Source organism: Ursus maritimus, unplaced genomic scaffold (genome assembly GCF_017311325.1).
Source record: "Ursus maritimus isolate PB19 unplaced genomic scaffold, ASM1731132v1 scaffold_7, whole genome shotgun sequence".
In the NCBI taxonomy this organism is placed as follows: Eukaryota; Metazoa; Chordata; class Mammalia; order Carnivora; family Ursidae; genus Ursus; species Ursus maritimus.
The window spans coordinates 46,521,925-46,544,173 of NW_024426885.1; the positions used below are offsets into that span (position 1 = coordinate 46,521,925).

The 22,249-nt window shown below is 44.9% G+C and overlaps 1 protein-coding gene across 1 annotated transcript; it reads right to left on the reverse strand.

Moving 5' to 3' along the window:
* Positions 1-17,009: 17,009 nt before the first annotated feature.
* On the reverse strand, positions 17,010-22,249 carry DYDC2 (DPY30 domain containing 2). Its single transcript, XM_008696107.2, is given in 4 exon segments — positions 17,010-17,527; positions 20,848-20,970; positions 21,306-21,454; positions 22,170-22,249. Coding segments are annotated over 3 exon segments (531 nt in total). The 5' UTR covers positions 21,453-21,454; positions 22,170-22,249; the 3' UTR covers positions 17,010-17,266.

The window sequence follows — 22,249 nt, forward strand, 5'->3', positions numbered from 1 at the left end:
TATGGTCCAGCCTCTACAAAGATCTTGCAGGAATCCAGAGACTGAGAGGACTCAGACCCTCCATTATGTTGGGTGTCTCTAATCCCATCTCTTCTGTGAGTCTTAGAAATTTCAACATCCCCATGCACCTGGCTTCTCCATCCTTCCCTCCCTTCCACATACTGGCTTCTTCCTTCTTTCCAAGGGGACGAGCCAATAGGTGAGGCTCCTCCCCTCCACTGGCCGGAAACAAAAACTCTTACTCCTCCTTCTCTGTTCCCAAGATGCTACTCCTCAGATCACTGCCATCAGAGGGGTCTCTATCCCTATCTCTATCTCAGTTCTGTTTCTGTCTCTCTACGTCTGCACCAGGCAATGTCGGTCTATATCAACCTGCTAACATTGTATGTGCCTAGAACCAGGTGTAGAAGGAAATATTGCAAATTGGTACTAATGGTTATATTTTGGTAAAGGATAAAACACGAGAGAGAGATTTACTTTTTAATGTATAAACTTGTGGTTGGCAACGATGTGTTGGCACTTTAAAGCAATGTCATTACAGAGAAAATAACTACAATGTTAAGAAATAAAAGTGTCTTCACACTCCACATCTTGGGCACATCTGTTCTAGATCTCTATAGTTCTTCCCAGCTCGGCCTCCTTCTCATCTAATTATTAGTTATTATTTTAAACTATCTCCATTTTCACTGCTGTGGAGGATGCCCTCAGAGCTCCCAGACAAAGAGAGCCCTGCCTAGTGAGACAGGTGGCTCCATTCATTAGGGAGCTTCCCAAGACGCTCTTGGTTTCATTCTAAAAATGTTTAGAGGGAAAAGCATCCCCGAGAGGGTCTAGGAGCGCCTGACACAGTCCATAGTGTCTTTTTCCCAGTGCCACCTTCAGTATAGCATGTGTCACAGACAGAACCCTATGTGGGATGAAAAAAAAAGCATTGTGTCCCAAACCACAGACACCCTGCTTTGGACAATAATACACTGCCACCAGCCGGTCCTTCCGAGAGAAGATGGAAGTCTCCTCCCCTCTCCAGTCACCTGGCTGTATGGACTCTTGCCGGTCTCTCAAGGTATCAAGAGCATGCCCTCGTTGGCACACTGTCAGGACACCCAGAGACCTGTTTGGATGCTCTATCAGCATCCCAGGGGTTTTGGTGAGCTTCTGGTCAGTGACAGGGGTGGCCAGGACTACTTTCTAAAAAAGCAAAGGGGTGGGTATTCCCCACACTCTCCTCAGCCTCACCAGGGGAAACATCAGCTCAAAGCCTTTGCTTGGCAAGGTCTCCTCTTTGGTAACTCAGGGTCTCCTCCCAGCAGGTTGCCGTCAGAGTGGCTTCTGTGCCACGTGTGAGGCAATACCTAGTCTCCGTCCTTGGCCCTAGGCACGCAGGCACGCAGGGAAAGCTGGGGCTTGTCTGTGCTCAGATCCTGTGGACACCCAGGGAGACTAGGAACTGGACTGGCTCTGCAGCAGGCTCCTGGGTGGGGGTGGGGGGGTCCCTGCGGGTCCCGTGGCCCTGTTCTGAAGTGCCCACACTTCATGAAGAGGTCTTCACACATCTTATCTCACATGCCATCTGTTATTCAGCCATACTGGGGTTCCTACATGTTTCCAAACATAAGAGATCTTCGCACACAAGCTGTTTGCCCAGCCTCGACTGCCCTTCCTGCTACTTTTCTGCTGTCATACTCCTCTTCATCCTTCAATGCCCAGGGCAGGTATCATCTGCGTTATGCTGCTCTTACAGTCTGCCTGAGTTAGTGCCCCTCTTCTTCTTATTTTTTTTTTATTTTTTAAAGATTTTATTTATTTATTTATTAGAGAGAGAGAGTGAGCGAGAGAGTACAAGAGGGGGGAGGGTCAGAGGGAGAAACAGGCTCCCACTGAGCAGGGAGAGCTGGACACAGGACTCAGTCCTGGGACTCTGGGATCATGACCTGAGCCGAAGGCAGTTGCTTCACCGACTGAGCCACCCAGGCGTCCTAGTTCCCCTCTTCTGAGCTCCCACGGTTAGTTCCTTCTTCTGCTACCGCAGCCCCTCCCTCTCTCTGCCTCCGCCACTGGACTACCATATGCTCTTCATACCCACACTTCCAGACTGGGGCTTGGGACGGTTATTAAGAATGGCTTGACTCTCCCCCTACCACTCTGAGACAGGAATCCTGATTATGGAAATGAACCCAGAGAGGAAAGGTTCAATGGATCAGCCAGGGTTCATTACAGTTTTCTCTAAAGAGGACTCTGTGATTAGTGATTTAAGTTACTTCGGCACCACAACCAGCAGGCACACCTTTGCTAAAGAATTAATCATCTAACAAACACCCACCATCCCACTGAGTCATTGTGCTGGAGGGGCAGGTTCCAATACTTAGGAACATTCCTGCAAGCCTGATCCTTGGCCAGACCTTTCAACCATGCTGCTCAGGAGAGAGAAGCAAACCTTTCTTTCAAAGGAAAATATATGGATTTGAAGTGTTTTTCCCTGGGGGTACAGAATACATGACTGAATTTGAAGGATGTTTTTCTGCACAACTAGCATAAAATCTTCCATATTTTCCAACAAGTCAATGCATGGCTCATCCAGCAAATGATTTATATTAACAGATACCCATTATCTGCTGAAAGGGTTTCCCGGTGCCAGGACTCTCTCGGCAAGGCCCAGATCTAGGACTGTTCTCGATCCTTCGCGTGGTGCGGCGTTAGGAATTTGTGAATGTCAGAATATGAGTTTCGAGTGTCCAAATTTCCTAAAATAAACGTGCCCTGCGGCATCTGAAGGATTCATTTCAGTTTGTTCACCCTTCAAGAGGTTCCGTGTTTTGGGTTTTGTTTTTTGCTTTAAATAAAGCAGTAATTAAACATGCAACCCAACTCATTGCGTCTTAAATCTGGGAGCCAAGCAGGGTCTCAAAAAGACATTTGCACACCCCCATTTATAGCAACACTATTCACAATAGCCTAGAGGGGGAAGTAACCCAAATGTCCACCGCTGGGTGACTGGATGAACAAAACGTCATATGTATACGCACTGGAATATTATTCGGTCTTAAAATAGGAGGAAATCCTGTCACATGCTGCAACATGGATGAACCTTGAGGACATTGTACGAAGTGAAGTCATCAGTCACAGAAAGACAGATATCGTATGATTCCACTTATATGAGGTATGCAAAGCAGTCAGACTTCTAGAAACAGAAAGTAAAGTGGGGAGCAGGGGAGGGGTGGGCGTGGGGAGTTGTTTAATGGGCATGGAGTTTCAGTTCTACAAGATGAAAACGTTCTGAAGATCAGTTGTGGAATGAATGATGTAAGTATCCTCAGCGTATTGAACTGTACCCTTAAAGATGGTGAAGTTGGTAAATATCATGCTTTGCAATTTTTTTTAACACGATAAAAAATGGAACAATGACAACAACGAAACAAACTCTGAAGGCTACTCAGGATCACCTGGTCTGTCCTACTATTTTGCCGATGACACAGAGATCTGCCCAAAATCTTCGTCCATTTATTCAAGGTGACTTGACTCACAGGTGGCTACTCGTCGTGCTCCAGTAGCCCTTTTCCCAGCAGCTCTGTTGAGTTTCCTTCCTCCTCCAGCAGAGAAAGGAGGGACCCCAGGTCCTGTGGTGCTCCCAGGGCAGTGGGGAGAGGGCCTGCGAGACACTAAATTCTCATAGCAATCACCCTGTTTTTTCTCATACCACTATCAGCCTCGTGGGTGGCTCATTTTTACTGGATACAAGTAGAGATAACTATGGAAACAAGTCACGTGCTCCTCTGGGTCCTGAAGATGACAGAAGCCCAGACTGTTGCCAAAGAATGGCAGAGTGAGCATACCCAGTACCTGGGAAGCCTTTTCCTGGGTCCCGGGCCTGGAGCCACATGCCCAAGAGACACCATCTTATCTCAAACATGGGGTGGTTTGTTGGCTGGAGTCTGCATGCACCTTTCTACTCAGGCTCAGGGAGACTCCCCTCATCCTTGCAGACCTCCAAAATGTTCTCGCTACAGAGCTTTAGCGTCACTGAATGTGACCCTCTGCTAGGTATTCAAGGCCATCCCTGACCTGACCCCAATGTACTTTTCCAGTCGTATCTCACTGGAAGCTGACATTGCATAATGACTTTAGCTAGGGACTGGGGGCAGGGTGGAATTCCAGTTTTAACAGCCTTTCTCTCTGAGACCTTAATCACTTATCTCACTAAACCTCTCTTGCATCTATGCAGACGATAGGATGAGATAATGCATTCCAAACCTGAGCCCAGAACCCTCACAATGCAAGTAGTCTTTGAAGCCCCTGCAACTAGAGCTCTTCTCGGTGGCACAGGTGTCCTGTGCTCCACCAGATCAGGTTTATTTAGGAGATCTAGACACGATCTGTGCATTCCGACCTATGCCTCTGTCTCATTTGCTCTTCGTCCTTTCTAGAACATCTCACCCAAATCCCACGAAGGCCCAGATGAATGTCACCCCCTTCTTGAAGCCTTCACTGACCTTCCCAGGAGGAAAGTATCTGTACTAGTGGTTGACTTGCATGGCTCTGGGCTATAATTAGCCACAAGGAAACTGTGTTACCCTGTGTTACAAGGTCTCGCTAAATGCGTCTGCAGGAGTGGTGGAGTACAAGAAGTTCCAATATCTGAGATAAGCGCTTAGTCTTTCTCAAGGCACTATGGAAAGTTCTCCAAGCAAATTCCACAGTTCCTCTCTTCACAGGGATACTGTGAGACCTCAGGGAGGCACCTTTCTGACCTAGCTTGTCAGCTACCGCAAGCCTTAGGGGAGAATGAGGCTTTCTTGAGTATATTGCATGGAATCTTCTAGCAGGCTGCGGGCCGTGTTCTGATTTATTCAGCAAATGGAACCCTGGGTGGTGGGGTTGCCTCCCTCTGCACCACCTTGGGTACATGGGGTTGACCTCTGCCCCTGTATTCCCTACCGTGTTTAGATCCAAAGATCTAGGCCAACTTTCCTTTCCTACCTTCATAGCAGCTTCTCCGGCTTTGGATTCTCTTGGGACTTGGGGTTCCTCTCTTGGGACGTGATTCCAGCCAGCTTTGAGTAATTATTACTTGGCCTGTGATTTGCTCCTTGATGGGATTAGAAGCTCCTTGGGGACAGGGATTATGTTGGACCAATTTCTCTATGTGTGCAAAGTCAAGCATGGTACCGGCTGGTGCTTGGTACCTAATGGCCTCGTGTTAACTGTTACCACAGTGAAGACAGTAGCTACTAATTGCCATACTCTCATGACCTGTCTGACCGCGTTCTGCATTTCACATCCATGACCTCAGGAATCCTCACATCGGTTCTGTAAAGAAAGCATTGCTATTCTCTTAGAGATGAGGATTAGGGGTGCCTGGGTGGCTTAGTCAGTTAAGTGTCTGCCTTTGCCTCAGGTCATGATCTCAGGGTCCTGGGATCAAGCCCCACAGAGGGCTCTGTGCTCAGTGGGGGGGTCTGCTTCTCCCTCTCCCTCTGCCACCCTCCCTGCTTGTGCTCTCTCTCTTAAATAAATAAAACTTTTTTTTTTTTTTTAAGAGGAGGATTAGAAAGTTTCAGTGACTTGGTTAAGGTCATAGTGCAAGGAAAATGTAGAGATAGGGTTATAACTCATCTCCACATGAATGGATAGATGAGTGGGTGGCCACACATACAGACACATCACTGCATTTGCAAAATTCCTACTTCACCCCTGAAACCATCTATGCAAGCCTGAGGACAGCTGGCTTCCCCCAGACAACGTGGCCCAGCACGGTGACATGATCTGCCTGTTTGGGGGCTGCGGTTCGTCCAGACCCAGGCTGGGACGGCCACGTTCATAAGCTGCCACACTGAACAAGAGCATTTGCACAGTGGCTTCCGTGGCTTCGCTAGCTTCATCTTCGCGGTTGGCCTCAGTTTACTCTGTAAACTCCAGCAGGGCAGGAGGTTCCTCTCCTAGCACAGTGCCTGCCCTGGGGAGGTGCTCAACAAACAGCCATTATTATTTGCAAGTTGCCCCTTTTATAAGGTCTACATATATTTTCTTAATGAAAAATATGGAGGCTGAAGCAGGGATATTTTACACCAAATTAACTGGTAAGTCAATTTCTATGCAAACAAATACAAAAAGGAAACCTGTGTGCCGTCTGGCACAGGTCTGTCCGTCTGTGCCTGGTTCTTTGCATAAGCAGACACGTGGGCCTCATCAGCCTCCCTGCGGAAAGGCCTTCTCAGAGGACAGTCTGTGAAGTGCTGCTGACACCATACGGCTGTGAGAGGAAACACAGTCTGGGGCTTTCTTCCCGGCCGAGGGGAGAGCGGTGCAGGTGGTGGGGGAGGGGTGGGGTGGGAACGCACAGTGAGTTGAGCGCTGCACCAGCAGGAAGGGCCGCAGCAGGTGCTGTGGGGGATTCCCCACGTGCCGGGCATACCACTCTGCGTGCTGTCTGGGAACTAGCTCATTTCAGTGCCGCCGGGGCTCGGGGAAGCCAGAGGTGGGTGTTCACAGGTGGATAACCAGAGACTGACTCCCAGACAAGGAGGCCCCTGAAGGACCACGCCTTGTAGGAGAGAGTTAGAAGCTTTAGCTAATGGTGGTTATATCCGTGATCTTAATACTGGCCGTGAGCCATGGAGAATGGCCATTGCAAAGGCCGTTATAATAATTCGAGTCTGAAGGGCAGCGTTATGCCAAGAGACCCGTGTCAGTGGGTCCTCCTTCTCGTATTTCAGTGGAGTCATGGTGTACCTCAATTAGGTCCCCGGCGAAGCTGAAGAATGTGGTCATATCTCCCAGCTCCCTCCACGGGACTGACTTCCCCCCAAAGCTGCAGGTAGAGAAGCTGAAACCCAAAAGAAGAAGACGTGCGGAGCCTCTGACAAGGACCCACAGGTTCCGGACACCATACGGGAGGAGGAGACCGAACAGTGTGACGTTGATTGCACTTAGTCTGCTTGGCAGAGAAATAGGACTCCACGACGAGCAAGCGCACGACAATCTCAACCATCAGAGAGGTCAGTTGTCCTCCCAGGGGAAGGACCGGTGGGGAAAGTAGCCAGAGGAATTGCTGTCCCATTGTGGAGGCTGGTGCAGAAGAACCCTTTTGAACCACGAAGACTGGGGAATGAAGCATCTCCTCTAACAATCACGGAGGAGGCTGAGGCTCTAAATGTGTATTTCAGACTTTTTAAAGTAAAGAAATTGAGGTGCTTTGACTCGTAAGGATAAATTTTACTTTTTTTTTTTTTTTAAGATTTTTCATTTATTTATTTTGACAGAGAGAGAAACAGCCAGCAAGAGAGGGAACACAAGCAGGGAGAGTGGGAGAGGAAGAAGCAGGCTCCCAGCAGTGGAGCCTGATGTGGGGCTCGATCCCAGAACGCCAGGATCACGCCCTGAGTTGAAGGCAGACGCTTAACGACTGAGCCACCCAGGCACCCCTAAATTTTACTTTTTAAAAAAAATAAATTTTGTTTCCCCAGTGGAAAAATTGCTTTATTTCTTTTTAATTTTACAGCATTCGTGATCATTATAAAGAAGTTAAAGTGATACAGGAAAGTATTAACGACACAAAAATTCGGCAGCGATCCTATCACTCAGGTGAGCGTCTTTCCATATAGTTCTCTGTGCACAGATGCGTGCACACGTTCATAAACATATGTCCCGAGATAATTCATTTGCTATGTCCTCACATATCTCTCTACATCATTGCTTTTAATGGCAACGTTATAGTCATAGCAAAATGTTTTCGGCATCAATTCCAGTAATGTCGCTTGTTCTTTCTACCTACCTATCTGAAAGACACAAGACATTAAATACCAAATCAAAGTTATTTTTTTGTAATCCGCTCTTAAAATTGTCAGTCTATGGTTATATGTTCTTGCTTTTGTTCTGTGAAGTTACCAGGAATTGCTCCTATCTTTGTTTCAAGAAAAGGTTAGATGCTAGGCATAGTGGAACCTGGGATACAATACCGCAAGATTATGGAGTTCGTTCTGCCAGTTATGTAAAACAAAACCCTGAGAAGGGAACGTGGGCAGGCAGGGCTTGGAAAAGTTCCCTAAACCTGGAGCCCCTCCCCTGCACCTCTGTCGGCGCTCCTCCACTCTCTGATACTGCCCCCTGGTGGTGGTGCTGGGCAGTCAAGCTAGGGCCTGGCAACCTCAGTCATGTCTTTTCCACCTTTTTCCCTTCGCTGGGATACTGGAAGGGCACTACTTAAGCAGAAGGAAGAAACACTACAAGACTAAAAAGCTTTATTTTTAGTTACGTGGAATCTGAGTCTTATAAAATAGTTTTGGAATAAGGTCAAAGAACCCAATCCCTTTATAGCATCTTTGCAAACCCCTCATCTTTCTCACACCTCCCTCCCTCCCACCCTCCCTCCCTCTCTCTCTCTCTCTCTTTCTCTTTCTCTCTCTCTCACATACACACACTCATATGCATATACATACCAAAATCACATGCTCACTCAGACATACTACCACATTCCCCCTATTTGTGGGCATTCTAATTGTTTTGGGTTTTTCACTACTAGAAACATATTTTGCTGTACAACTTTGTACATACATCTTTACACGTCTTGATGAATTAACAAATGTTTTCTCGTGTCTCGCTTCCTTTGCTGGAGCAGAGGGGCTGTGGGAGGCACAAAGTGGCAAGAGTTTCTTTTCCCTGCTTGTACCAGAGTGCCCCAAAGGCTCAGAGCTCTGCCTGGGGACTACGGTGAAGCTTCAGCCCTTGGAGGCAGCCATGCAGGTGCAAAGGAGCAGTGACGGTTGGCACTTTCAAACTGCTCTTCAGAGAGCAGAGGGAGCAGATTCACTGAGCCGGAGAGACACTACATGGTATTGGACGTGTGCTCACATGACATATCACTAGGGATGACAGATAAGCTAGGGAGGAATCTAAACTAATAAGCAGAATAAGATCACTGAAATATGGGTAATCACTCTTAATGAATAGTTTTCAGAGGACATATTGACCTGGGAACACATGGCAAATAGCTTCTGTTTATTGAGCACTTATATGTGTTACCTCATGGAAAGCCCGGAACAACCTTACATGGGAAATCCTACAAGAGCACTAATTTTAGGGGAAGCAGGCATCTGGGGTACAGAGAGGTAAGTAACTTGCTTACAGCCATGTGGCTGATAAATGCCAGGGCTTGAAATTGTTTGCAGGTCTTGCTGAGCCCAAAATTCTTGTTCTAAATCATTTTGTTATGCTTCTTTCCAATTAAAAAACAAATTACTTGAAGGGAAAATCAAGTAGAAATTGACCAATCTCATTATCAATTCTTTTGTTTTGTTTTGTCTCCAATCTCCATTGAGCTAAGGGGCTACATGCCTCTCATTTCTTCATTAAATACCCATATAGTCATTTACTTTTTCTTCTAGAGTTTCCAAAGTATTTGATGTGCCCTTAGGCCTGATATTTTGTTACGCTTCTTATTGATAATCTTTTAAGAAACAGTTTCTTAGATTATTTCACCGTTATTCTTTTTGTCTTCTCTCTCTCTCTCTCTCTTTTTTAAGTAGGCTCCACACCCAATGTGAGGCTTGAACTCATGATCTTGGGCTCAAGTGTCAGATCCTGTACCAACTGAGCCAGCCAGGTGCCCTTCACCATTATTCTTCATGTCTAAGGAATATCACTTACGCACAGTGGAGAAGGTATAGTTACCTACAAACTAACCATTTCTGAGAAGGAATTTGAATCAGAGTGGGGGGATATGAGGAGCAATTCAGTCTTGATTAACAGACTCCAGGGAGCTTATCTCTCGTGGTGAAACTTCCTGGCGAAGTGAGGCTGGGTTCTTCCATCTCTTCTCAGTGGTGTCTCTCTCCTGGCCTTACCTCAAACGTCTGTCTCTGCTGGAGAAGCCATTTGGTAACATCCCCTCTCAGCTGCTGACCTCTCTCTTTCTTTCTTTCTTTCTTTCTTTCTTTCTTTCTTTCTTTCTTTCTTTCTTTCTTTCAAGATTTATTTATTTATTTATTTATTTATTTATTTATTTGACAGCGACAGCCAGCGAGAGAGGGAATACAAGGAGGGGGAGTGGGAGAGGAAGAAGCAGGCTCCTAGTGGAGGAGCCTGATTGCTGACCTGTTTCTGAAGGCTGAAACACTTGGAAACTTCATCTCTTTCTAAAGGGAAGTCTTTGGGAGTCATTCTTTGGGTACTTCCTCCTGACTGACCTCGTTCTATAGCGCCATGACTTTCGTTTTTGTTTGCTGAGATGTACTGTCTTTGTTAGCCTTAGTCTGGAGTTCTCTCTTGAGAAAACTTTTTTTTTTTTTAGTTTTTGTTTAAGTTCCAGTTAGTTAACATACAGTGTAATATTAGTTTTGGGTGTACAATGGAGTGATTCGGTATTTCCATACATCACCCAGCACTCATCACAGCAACTGCCCTCTGCCCCCCCCAACCCCACCTTCTGGTAACCATCAGTGTGTTCTCTATTGTTAAGAATGTTTCTTGGTTTCTCTCTCTCCCTTTCTCTCTCTCTCTTTTTCCCCTTTGCATGTTTGGGTTGTTTCTTAAATTCTACATATCAGTGAAATCATATGGTATTTGTTTTTCTCTGACTTATTTTGCTTAGCATAATATTTTCTAGTTCCATCCATGTTGCTGCAAATGGCAAGATTTCATTCTTTTTTTATGGCTGAGTAATATTCCATTGTGTGTACGTATCACATCTTCTTTAGCCTCTCCTCAGTCAGACAATTGGGCTGTTTCCATAATTTGGTAATTGTAGATCTTGTGGAAACTTTTGAAAAGATTGAAGTACAAAAGGTAAGCAAATTAAACTTAAAGTGGGGAAAAACTTCATGCCTTCCTGGCCGTCTAGAAAGGGTCATAGAATACCGGGGAAGACCTCCATCTAAAGCTTTAGCTTGAGTAACACTGACTACAGAGTTTGCACTGCAAGATGACAGCTGTGGGAATACACGGCATGGAACTGTGTTCAGGAGAGGTGATTCCCCCAGGAGAGACAATGCTGAGCACTTCGTCCTGATGGGCTACGGGCAGATGGCATTGTGAGCTCAGCGGCAGCTCAGCCTTACTCCAAACTACTCCCGAATCCTAAGACATTTGTCTTGGTTATTTTTCTCTAAAGATTCTTTTTCCCTTTGGTTAATGTTTGCTAGGGAACTTCACTGAATTGGCTCCTCTCCATAGATTTGCTGACCGCATATGCTGGGAACAATTGCCCTGCCTCAAACTATGCATTACTTGTTCCTCTTCTAAAGAATTGCTTGGAAGATTTTTATCCTGACTAATCTTATACTTGAAGTTTTAATCTCCAGATGGCATTATTTGACCAGACGTATATACTACTATTGCGGTGACATTTGCTGAGAAAGTTGCTCTTTATTTAGGGTTTTTTACTTAGTAGCTTTACCCATGACAATGATAACTTCTTTTGATATCTTGTTTTGCAGGGATCTGGAGATGGACACTAATTTGTCAAAAGTCATGTTCTCAGGAATGTTGTCCTGAAGAACCTCTTCAATAAACCTGTTACTCCTGAACAGTGATCCCAAGAAGCTCTGCCCGGGGCTTGCCCTTATGCATCGGTTTAATTCCTCCTGATTTCAAGATTTACTTAGTTTTATCATTTCTCAGTGATTCAACAAACCATCATCCTTCACAGCCGGCCTTCTTTGAGGTTTTATTCTGAGCATTTTGATCTTTGGACATTATTTTTCTGTACGAATTTTCCGAATATCTTCTTTTCTGGCCAATCCTATTGGTGGGAGCTTCTCTCTTTAATGCCATTTTCTCTGTAATTATGTCCTAAATGGAACACTTCTTTCAGACCAGAATTTGGCGGCGGGGGGAAATTTCCTTCTGGATTTTTGTTCATTGGATTTAGTTGCTCCTGAATAGACTTGTGAGAGATCATATCTTTGTCATCATCTTTTCTGAGAGCTACCCGAGGGAGCAGCTTGGGGAACTGGTTCCGGTCACATTTGCCCACTGACAAGGTATCCATGGATGTCACTTAAAGAATGTGCCCCAATCATGTCTCTTTTTAAAAAAGAAAAAAGAACTACATACACACACACACACACACACACACACACACACACACTACTTAAAAACAATTTTTTTTAAGTAGTCTCCACGTCCAACATGGGGCTTGAACTCATGACCCCGAGATCAAGAGTCACATGCTCTAACAACGGGGCCAACAAGGTGCCCCCACATACACTACTTTTTGAAGAGCCTTGTCTTGACTATGTTTATCCAAGGATCTCAGGCCTCCAAGGGACCCTCCTGGGCTAATTATTTTGTGGCTAATTTTACTCATGGAATCTCTTTATTCAGCAACTGATTTTTGAGGAATCTCATAAATGCCGATTTTATGTACTGATTATGACAGTGATAAATATTGAGGAATTTTTCCTGGGCTAACTTTTCTCATAAAATTGCTTTCTATTGGTCATTACTCATGAAGATTTTTCCTTGGTCAGGCTCATCTGTAGAATTTATCTCCCCTGCTGATAATTCTTGCAGAGTCTCTTCTCAGCTATTTGCATCCACATAGTTTCTCCAGAGAAATGATCTGGAGCGATTTCATTCTGGCCCATTCTGGTTCTGGAATATGTCCCCAGAAGTGACTTTTTGAGGGGAGGAGTGGGGAATGATTGCAGTCTGCAGTCTGGCTGAAATAGCCATGGGTTTCATCATGAGGGGCAATGATTTCTCATGAATTTCTCCCTTCTTGGCATTATATGTGGATTTTTCTTTCCTGGTGCCTCTTATGGAGCATTTTTGCCCCAACAACCCCTGTCTATGATGTGTATGTCTCTTGATATTTTTGAGCATTCCATTTCACTTTGCCTAAAATTATCCATACGAGTGATATTTTCAGACAATGATATCTTTGGATCCTGTCATTTTATTCCAGAAGGTTGTCCTTTTGGACAATGGCAACCAAAGAATTGTTTCCTGTTCTAATCATTTCTTTGGGATGGGTATCTTTTTTTTTTTTTAAAGATTTTATTTATTTATGTGACAGAGAGACAGCCAGCGAGAGAGGGAACACAGCAGGGGGAGTGGGAGAGGAAGAAGCAGGCTCCCAGCGGAGGAGCCTGATGTGGGACTCGATCCTGGAACGCCAGGATCACACCCTGAGCGGAAGGCAGACGCTTTAACGACTGCGCTACCCAGGCGCCCCTGGGATGGGTATCTTTTGACCATGACTCTAGAGGACAGCAGACCCAAGAAACCCCATCTGGTGCCCACATGACTTCTGACCATGGCTTCCAAAGTCCTGTTGTCTGGGAACACTAACTGAAATTCTCTTCTTTCTATGACATTTGGACTTGCCTTTTGCTGAAAGACATTAGAAGAAGTTTCTTCTTGACAAACAGAACTCAAACATGAAAGTAGAAAGACCCAGAGGACTTTCCCTTTACTAATATGAGACATACACTATGACTTACCTATAAGCCTCCTTGAGGAATTGTTGGCTCAAGTATTTTTTTTTTAAAGATTTTTTATTCATTTATTTGACAGAGAGACAGCCAGCGAGAGAGGGAACACAAGCAGGGGGAGTGGGAGAGGAAGAAGCAGGCTCTCAGCGGAGGAGCCTGATGTGGGGCTCGATCCCATAACGCCAGGATCACGCCCTGAGCCGAAGGCAGATGCTTAACGACTGAGCCACCCAGGCACCCCTGTTGGCTTAAGTATTGAACTATCTTCACACCAATCATAAATTTTAATCCAGCCATGAAAATCACTCACCAGTTTTTCTTTGTTGACAAGCATCTTCTTAAAGCCATATTGTTGGTTAATACAAGCTATTTCATTTTCATATTCTGAACATATCTGGTTGTGAGAGCATAGCTTTTGTATTTGTTCCCCAAAAGTCATCCTTCTTATTTTCTTTCCCAAGACAAAAAAGGGGTATTTATTTCCCATAGGATATTATTCTGCCTTTTGAAAAATATTTACAGTCTATATAGAAATATAAGAATGACATCAATCAGTACTAATTACTCAAAAGAATGTTTTTACTGGAAGATATTATTCTATCAAATCAGTAGTAATTACTCAAAAGAATGTTTCTACTGGAAGATCTTATTCTATCACTGGGAAAAACTTTAATTTATGGACTTTATGACTTTCATGGGTTATTAACAGCATCTCAAAAGGATCTAAGATGAAATTTTGAAGTATCTTGTTTGGGATTGCAAATGCTTAGAGCATCGGTTAACTTGGCTGATAATCAAGACAATAAAATATGCATGAGTGGGCTTAAATGCTTCTGGATAACACTGATCATTTGAAAGCTCTTTGAAGATTTCATTTCATCTAAGAGGTAAGAAAAAGACTGTAATTTGACTTGGAGCAAAATGTCCATGGACAGGGGAGTTAGACTTCTTTTATCAGCAAGTGTGAGGCAACGCAGCCTAGCAGTCAAGTGTGTGAGCTCCTGATAGACCCAAATACCACCTGCCGGCTGTCTGACCTTGGGCCAACCATTCATCTCTGAGCCTTAGCTGTTTCCTTAGCCATAACACAGGGACTATTAAAGTGCCCAACTCGGGGAGTGCTCAGAGAGCTGAATGCGATAATGTAGTCAAGCACTTAGCGTAGTGCCTGGGACAACAGAAGTCAGATAGTGGTCTTGAAAACTAAGATAATGCATTTTAAACTGTATGTTTCTTTAAACACGTGTGGAAGAATAAACTTGAGGGGTAAGTGGGAATTTGCATATTCCCTTTAGAAAGTATAGAAAGTCTGAGTGAAATCATATGGTATTTGTCTTTCTCTAACTGACTTATTTTGCTTAGCATAATACACTCTCGGGCCATTCATATTGTTGCGAATGACAAGATTTCATTCTTTTTATGTCTGTGTAATATTCCATTGTGTGTATGTATATGTGTGTGTGTGTGTGTGTGTGTATACCACATCTTCTTTTTTCATTCATCTATCATATGTGGAATTTAAGAAACAAAACAAATGAGCCAAGGGTTGGGGGGAGAGAGACAAATCAAGAAACAGACTCTTAACTATGGAGAACAAACTGATGGTGACCAGAAGGGAGGTGGGTGTGGGGGACGGGTGTAATAGGTGATGGGGATTAAGGAGTGCCCTTGTGGTGATGAGCACGGGGTGATGCATGGAAATGCTGAATCACTCTATTATACACCTGAAACTAATACTACCCTGTATGTTCACTACACTAGAATTAAAATAAAAACTTAAAAAAAGAGAAAGTATAGAAAGTCTGACTGAACACATATCCTTTGGGGGCAGAAGCACTCCATCCTAAACTTTTGCTCTTTGGGAACAGTCCTGATTTTAAAGTCACTTCAAAATTAGGCACTATTTTGGATCAAATTTACTCAGGCTCTTCATTTCTCTCTAAACAAATAAAAGCTGGGATCCATTCTAGACTTCTCCTTCCCACTCACTGTGGATTCCTCCTCCTCAGCATCTCCCAGATCCGACCCTTTTCCTGCACCCTGGGCTTCTCCAGCAGTTCCTCCACGCACACCCCGCTGACTCTCTAGTGAGTACTCGCTGCTGCCTCTGGGCCTTTGCACGTGCCCTTCTCCTGGTCTCAAATGCTCCTCATGGTGTCTTTAGCCCACTGTCATCTCCGCTGCCGTCTCTCCCTGCAGTGGATGTACTGTGGTCAGTGAGCTCCTCCCCTGCACTCAGCGCTGAATCTCTTACTTCTCCTGCCCATCACAGCTGTTCTTAAGGGAGAGACCAGTGAGGAGAGCTGCCAACCGCAAGAGCTAGGTGGTGAGGAAAACGTGATTGTCCGCCCTCAGGTTAGCCTTCAGTTGCTCACTGAAAGCAAAGCCAGCTTGGCCAGACATGGGATACATGATGTCACCTCAGCGAGAGAGGCGAGAAAGACCATACACTGAGTGAAGGCATCGCGCTTCCTCTAGACAGTATGTCCATCAAAAGGGGCAGCCCAAGCACTGGCAGTGACCTCCAGGCACTGCCCTGGGGGGCGGGGGGCAGGACTTGGCCATTTTACTTTGCCGTTCAGTCCCTGGGCAAACGTAGCTTTTGGTAAAGCCTGTGAGACTTTGGTCACCACTCATGACTTGGTTTGTCCTGGGCTGTGGAGTAGGGCCATCTCTGTTGGGAGAGGGATGAGTCAGGCTGCGAGCCCATGCCCGTAACCAGCTGATTTCTGAGGTCGCTGTTCTGAAGGCAGTGCCAATGAGTGAGTTCAGGAGCCAAACTGTTGGGAGTTGGAACACTGGCTCTCCCGCTTCTAGCCACGCGGGCTCAGACAGGCTAGCTAATGCCTTTGTGCTTCAGACTGTTCATCGGTAAAATGGGGATAATAATAGTATGTATTTGCAAAGCATATATCTGAGAAGGGTTCAGTATCCAGAACATATATAAAGAACTTTAGTATTTTTCACATATTAGACTGGCAGAAAATAAAAGTAAGATAACTAGCTCAGTGTGGCAAGAGTATAAAGAAATGGGTCCTTTCAAATGGGAGTGTAAATTAGCCTAGCTTTCCAGGTGACAACTTTTGGTGTCTGACTGCTGACAGCTTGTAGACGTCAACTCTCCCTCTTCCCCACATCTGGGCAAGCTGATAAACTCAGATGCTCCCAACTTGGTCACAGCGAGAGTTTCAAACCAGACAAGCCTCTCCTCAAGGACGGGAACTCCCACCTGGGCCCACCCCTGACGGCAGTACAAACCCCACGCCGGTCTCCTTTCCTTGCTACCTCGAGCCCATCCTCTTCTTCCCCAAAAGCCTCGTTGTGGAAGTAATAACCATTTCATACCTTCTTGGTGTGTGGCCAAAACACCCTCCCTTTGAGCTTTACTGTCACTGGAGCTGTTTTAAAATACCTGCTGTCAGTGACACAGGTACACTCTAGGACGTGTGGAAACACTCTAGGCCTGACTGGAAAGTTCACCTAAAGTCAAGACTTGAACACATGAGATGGATGTGTTTTCACTGTCTAATCTAAAAGAAAAAAAGAAAAAAAAAGATAAATCAAGAGGGAATAGCCTTTTGGTTACTTATTTGAAATCCTTATGAGTTTATTTTATCCTGTCAGTAGTTCAAATGTTTACATGATTAAAGGGTTTTCACAGCTACTAGAACAGAACTTCGGCTGGGGAGTCTGTCCGCGCAAGACATCTCCTTCCACAGCCCCTCCACTCTTGGTTTAATCCACATAGTTACTATCTTCAGGTCAGAGGCCTAGATGGCCATTTTCTCAGTTTGCAGCTTTGAGAGAAGCGTCATAAAAATCACCCACCTCTTGACCACTTAAGAAGGAGATTTGGAGCCAGGATGCATTTGAGGAGCAATTGAATGCTGAAAAGCCTAGGAATTTATTTCTCGGGGAGTTTCAACACAGCAGTCAGTCTGGTCAGATGACTCTCGAGAGCGAATCTATTGAGGCGTTCCTGGAATTGTATTGGAAGTACCTGGCAGAGACTCCTGCTTCAAGGCATCCTTCTCAAGGGGTTTTGTGTTCTCTTGTATGAATGCAGTCTTCTTTGTGGAACTAGCTACAGATACCAGTGGCTACATGAAACAAAAAAGCGAAAGAGTCATTAGCAGAGACTAAAACACACTTGGTATGCCAAGAACACAGCACTGCCATTTTCATGCCCAAGACTAATAACAAAATTGAAACAGATCTGCTCTAGCAAAGCATAAAACAAGTCAAGGATCAAGGATCAAGATGACTCACCAATCATTTCACTGCCTGTCAGAGCAAAACTCAACACCAGTGAAAGGAAAACTACACAATCTAGACTCCCTACAAAGTATCACCTACAATGTTCAGCACACAAGCAATAATTACTAGACATGTGAACCATAGTCTAGAAAAAAACTATTTAATAGAAAGAGACCCCAAAATGACAAAGATCATGGAATTGGCAGACAGGGACTTACACCAGCTATGACAAACATTTGCAAGCATTTAAAGGAGAAAAAATGAGCAAAACGAGTGAATAGTTAGGGTAGATAAGCAGAGAAAATGGAAATTACAGAGAGGAACCTGATAGAAATTCTAGAATTGAAAAGTACAATATCCAAAATGAAAAAATTCACTGAATTCCTAAATAGGATACTGGGCACTGCAGAGAAGAGGTCAGTGAACTTGAAGGCAGATCAATAGAAAGGATCCAAACTGAAACAGAAAAAAAGATTGAAAAAATAAATTCAGTCTCTGTGAGCTATGAAAGGATATCCTGCAGTCTAGCATTTATGTGACTTCAGTCCCTGGTGAGGGAGGAATCTTTGGAGCTTAAGCTCCCCCAGCCACCTCTACCTCCATCTTTGTGACCTGTCCAATGGAGCCTGTGTCCCATGGAGCCTGTGGGGCACTACAGACAGGTCTGTGAAGTATTTGCCCAGGTGATATGTAAGACCCTTCTAACTATATGCAATAAATCTCTGTATTCACTTCATAAAAATGTACTTATAAAACATTTGTATGGCTACATCTTTATAAACAAAGGGATTGTTTTCAAACTCAGAATTATGGCTTACTTACTCAAAACTGCCTCAGCTTAATAAAGAGAAACCAATGCAAGGGCAACTTTTTCTAGCTTTCTTTTAGGTCGGACTCAAACGCCACCTCTGCTGAACATCTCTTCTCGAGTGCTATAAGTGGATGTGATTTCTACCACACATAGTGCTGTTTCTACTCCTCTTTTTGACACACTCACTGGGGTACTCAAAGGCTTTCTAAGGTATATGCGAGCAATGATGGTTTTAAGACATTAACGGAAATTTTGCAAAACTTTGAGTATGTGCATAAAAACCCATCAGCAAGCCGGCTGAAATCTGAGGCAACCCATCCTGGGCCTACTGGAGACCAGGTTTTATAGCACTAGTGACTCAAAATCTGAAAATGACCAGGAGCAAGGAATAGTTTGCAATTGGCCTTGAGCCAAGGAGAAATGAGAACTTAGAATCTCATCTTATTTGAAGGACCTTCACTTCTTTGCCCTCTGCCCGGTTCTTTCAATTTTTACCATGAGAGTAGCTCTCCCCGGCCAGGTAAGTTTGTTTTAAGATCCCTGTTGGGCCTCTCTGCTTCCTTCTAACAAAGGGCACCAATTGTCATCATCATAATTTGTGCGTGGATTCTTTCTCAAAAGTGAGAACTTGCCCTTAGTCCAGGCATCCTGCTGGATCTCATTCCTGTCTTCCCTGACAATTGCCTTTGTCTCACGCTTGGCAAAAGAATAGCATAGTTTTTACTCATCTAATCTTGCAAAGGAATATTGCTACAGGGTGTAAAACCTCCTGGGTGTAACTCAATGGGACAATTCAAAACATTAATATGAGCAAAGTTGTCTTTAATAAAGGCATCATGAAACCAGGGTGGAGTTTTGGAAGTCTTTCCCTGCCTTATACACATTGATATTTTCGTTAACAGGGAAGCATGGTGCCAGGAAGGGATGAGGGGGGGCAGCAAGGGGATGACAACTTCCGAGTCATGACCTCCCCTCTACCGTTTCCCGGCAACTGTTCAAAGAATGAATTATTCCTGAGTGAGAGTTCCTTTAGACTAGACTAGTGTCGAACAGTAGTATGAAACTACCTTTCTTTTTTTTTTTTTTAAAGATTTATTTATTTATTTATTTGACATAGAGACAGCCAGCGAGAGAGGGAACACAAGCAGGGGAGTGGGAGAGGAAGAAGCAGGCTCATAGCGGAGGAGCCTGATGAGGGGCTCGATCCCACAACGCCGGGATCACGCCCTGAGCTGAAGGCAGACGCTTAACCGCTGTGCCACCCAGGCGCCCCAACTACCTTTCTTTTGACTTAATTTACCTACAAAACATCCAGACTTAAAAAACAAATCTGTGAATTATGAGGAGAGCTGAGCGTATCCGCGTGAGTGTACATGAGCTAAATAGTTTCATGTCTCTTCGTCGAAGGCGGCTTTGGAAACTAGCAAGAGCTAAGTGAATTGAACGAAACTGCACTGAAGGTTTTAATGCACAGGATATAGTGATAGTTGGAAAGATGTCAGATATCTAGCCCCGCGAATCGATTCCCTGTCCAGGTATCACGCAAGCGGCTTTGTGGAAAGCACGAAAGTGGCACAAGGTGCTTTTCAGAAGATGGTGGCAAAAGTCGTGGGAGATAAAAGATATGCTTGTCAGGCTAGTGAACACACAACTGTTTCCAACTACGAGAAGGTAATAATTTATGACCAGTATTACAGCATCACAGAGAAGGCATCTGTGGCTTGATACATACATAAATAGCACATAGTAACTAAAACACTTAAGTAAACAGTATATAATAAATAAAATAATATACCTGAATTATATACTGACAAACGTATTTGGTTTCTCAAATACGGACTAAGTTTTGAAAAGGGTTCAAAGGATCTTGTAAGGAAATATATGAGTTCCAAGTGACTTATGAGGTTTTATTTTATTTTTTTAAAGATTTTATTTATTTATTTGACAGAGAGAGACAGCCAGCGAGAGAGGGAACACAAGCAGGGGGAGAGGAAGAAGCAGGCTCCTAGAGGAGAAGCCTGATGTGGGGCTTGATCCCAGAATGCTGGGATCATGCCCTGAGCCAGATGCTTAACGGCTGCACCACCCAGGCGCCCCATAATCTGATTTTTTAAAACCAGTAACATCTAAGGTATTTCCTGAAATCTAAAATGGGATTGCCGTTCAACATTTCCTTTTTTCATTGCCAGGATTGTCAGTAAGATCGGTTTACATATATACATAAGAAGATGGAGAGAAGCAAGCTCTGGGAGCCTCAGGGCACTGTGTGCTGTGGCCTCGCTGGCCTGTGGATTTCCCAGTGTCCAGCTCTGGGGTGTGCACCTGCCCGCTGCTGGGTTCCTCCCTCCCTACCTTGTGATACTTTTCATACCGCTGTTGAATCTGACGTTCTTCTTGCTTCAGCATTTCTGTCATTCCGGTTTCTTTGAGGCTATTATCATGTTCTTCCTCCAGCTGGATCTTCTGTTGGCTCTCCTGGGGTGAGAGGAGGGTGGAGTTTCAGGTCAGCCCCTGGGAAGCCTGTATGAAGGGGACAGACCACAGGCCCAGGTCCTGGGGGCCCCCTGAGTTTGCTCCTGTGACTAGCTTTTGCCTCCTCGGAGCTTCAAGCCTGCCAACTCCACAACTCCTCTGGTTTGGATTCCCTCTTTAGCCCTCCCCACGCTTCAGGAATATCTGGGCCTAAGCAATCTCAAAAGTGAAAAAACAAAGAAACTTCCTGGGCTAGCTCTGGAATCCTGCTTTGGACTTCAGATTACCGTGAGAAAGCTGGAAAGCCCTCCCCAAGATGATCCCGAGCACATACGCACCTCTTCTTTGGCTTTAGCGGTTTTCCTGTAATGATAAAGCCAGTGAGCCAGGTATTCTATGGGGTCACTGGGCCGAACCTTCGCCACCTCTGCAAGCGCCTGGCTCAGGCAATTTCCGAAGCACCTCTTCAGGTAGTCAGTTTCCATCCCTGCGGGCCGGGAGAACAGCATAGCGGAGTCACACTACTTTATAAATCAAACCTGATTTTTAAAATACACACATTCTAGTCAAATCAGATTCATTTCAGGATAAATACGAGATACTTCTGGGTGTCACCCTTCCCAAAAGAAACAATAAATACATACTTGCCAATTGCTCTTACATTCAAATGGACTTTTTAAAAAAAGCTCTCCTGCTGTCTTAGATCAGATAATAGGTCCTGGATGTCATGAGGCCCCAAAGGAGCTTGATATAGTGGTGGTTAAGGGTGGCTAAGGTCTCCACTTACACACGCATCTCTACCCTTGAGTAGGAAGAAAATAATTGCTCAGGCAGGAGGTTCCGAGAGGGGCTCTGAAGACCCAGCAAGCTGTGCTATTGTGAGGTTGGAAGCTACAGTCATCTGTGACGTAGATAAGAGGGGCTTACTGATTTCAGAAGGGACCACAGAGAAGCCCTGGGGAGGAGAGGGAGGGAGAAGGGCAGGCACTGTAGCTACCCGTGGTCATGGGCTCTGCCAGCACGTAACACACTATTCTACTCTAGTGCTCAAGCAAGAAGCTAGTGGAGGTTGAGCTGATGGCCTGGTATTTACTAGTAATCGGATTTCAGGAGCTATGGGCAATGTAGCCTGAGTCAGATCATAAGTTAGGTGTGGCCGTGTAGAGCCGCAGTCTGAACACAGACTCCGGGAACAGAGATACCCAAGTTCTGGTCCTGGTGCTGTTGCTTATTAGCTGTGTGATCTTCAACAAGCCACCCGGTCTCTCTGAGCCTTGGTGTT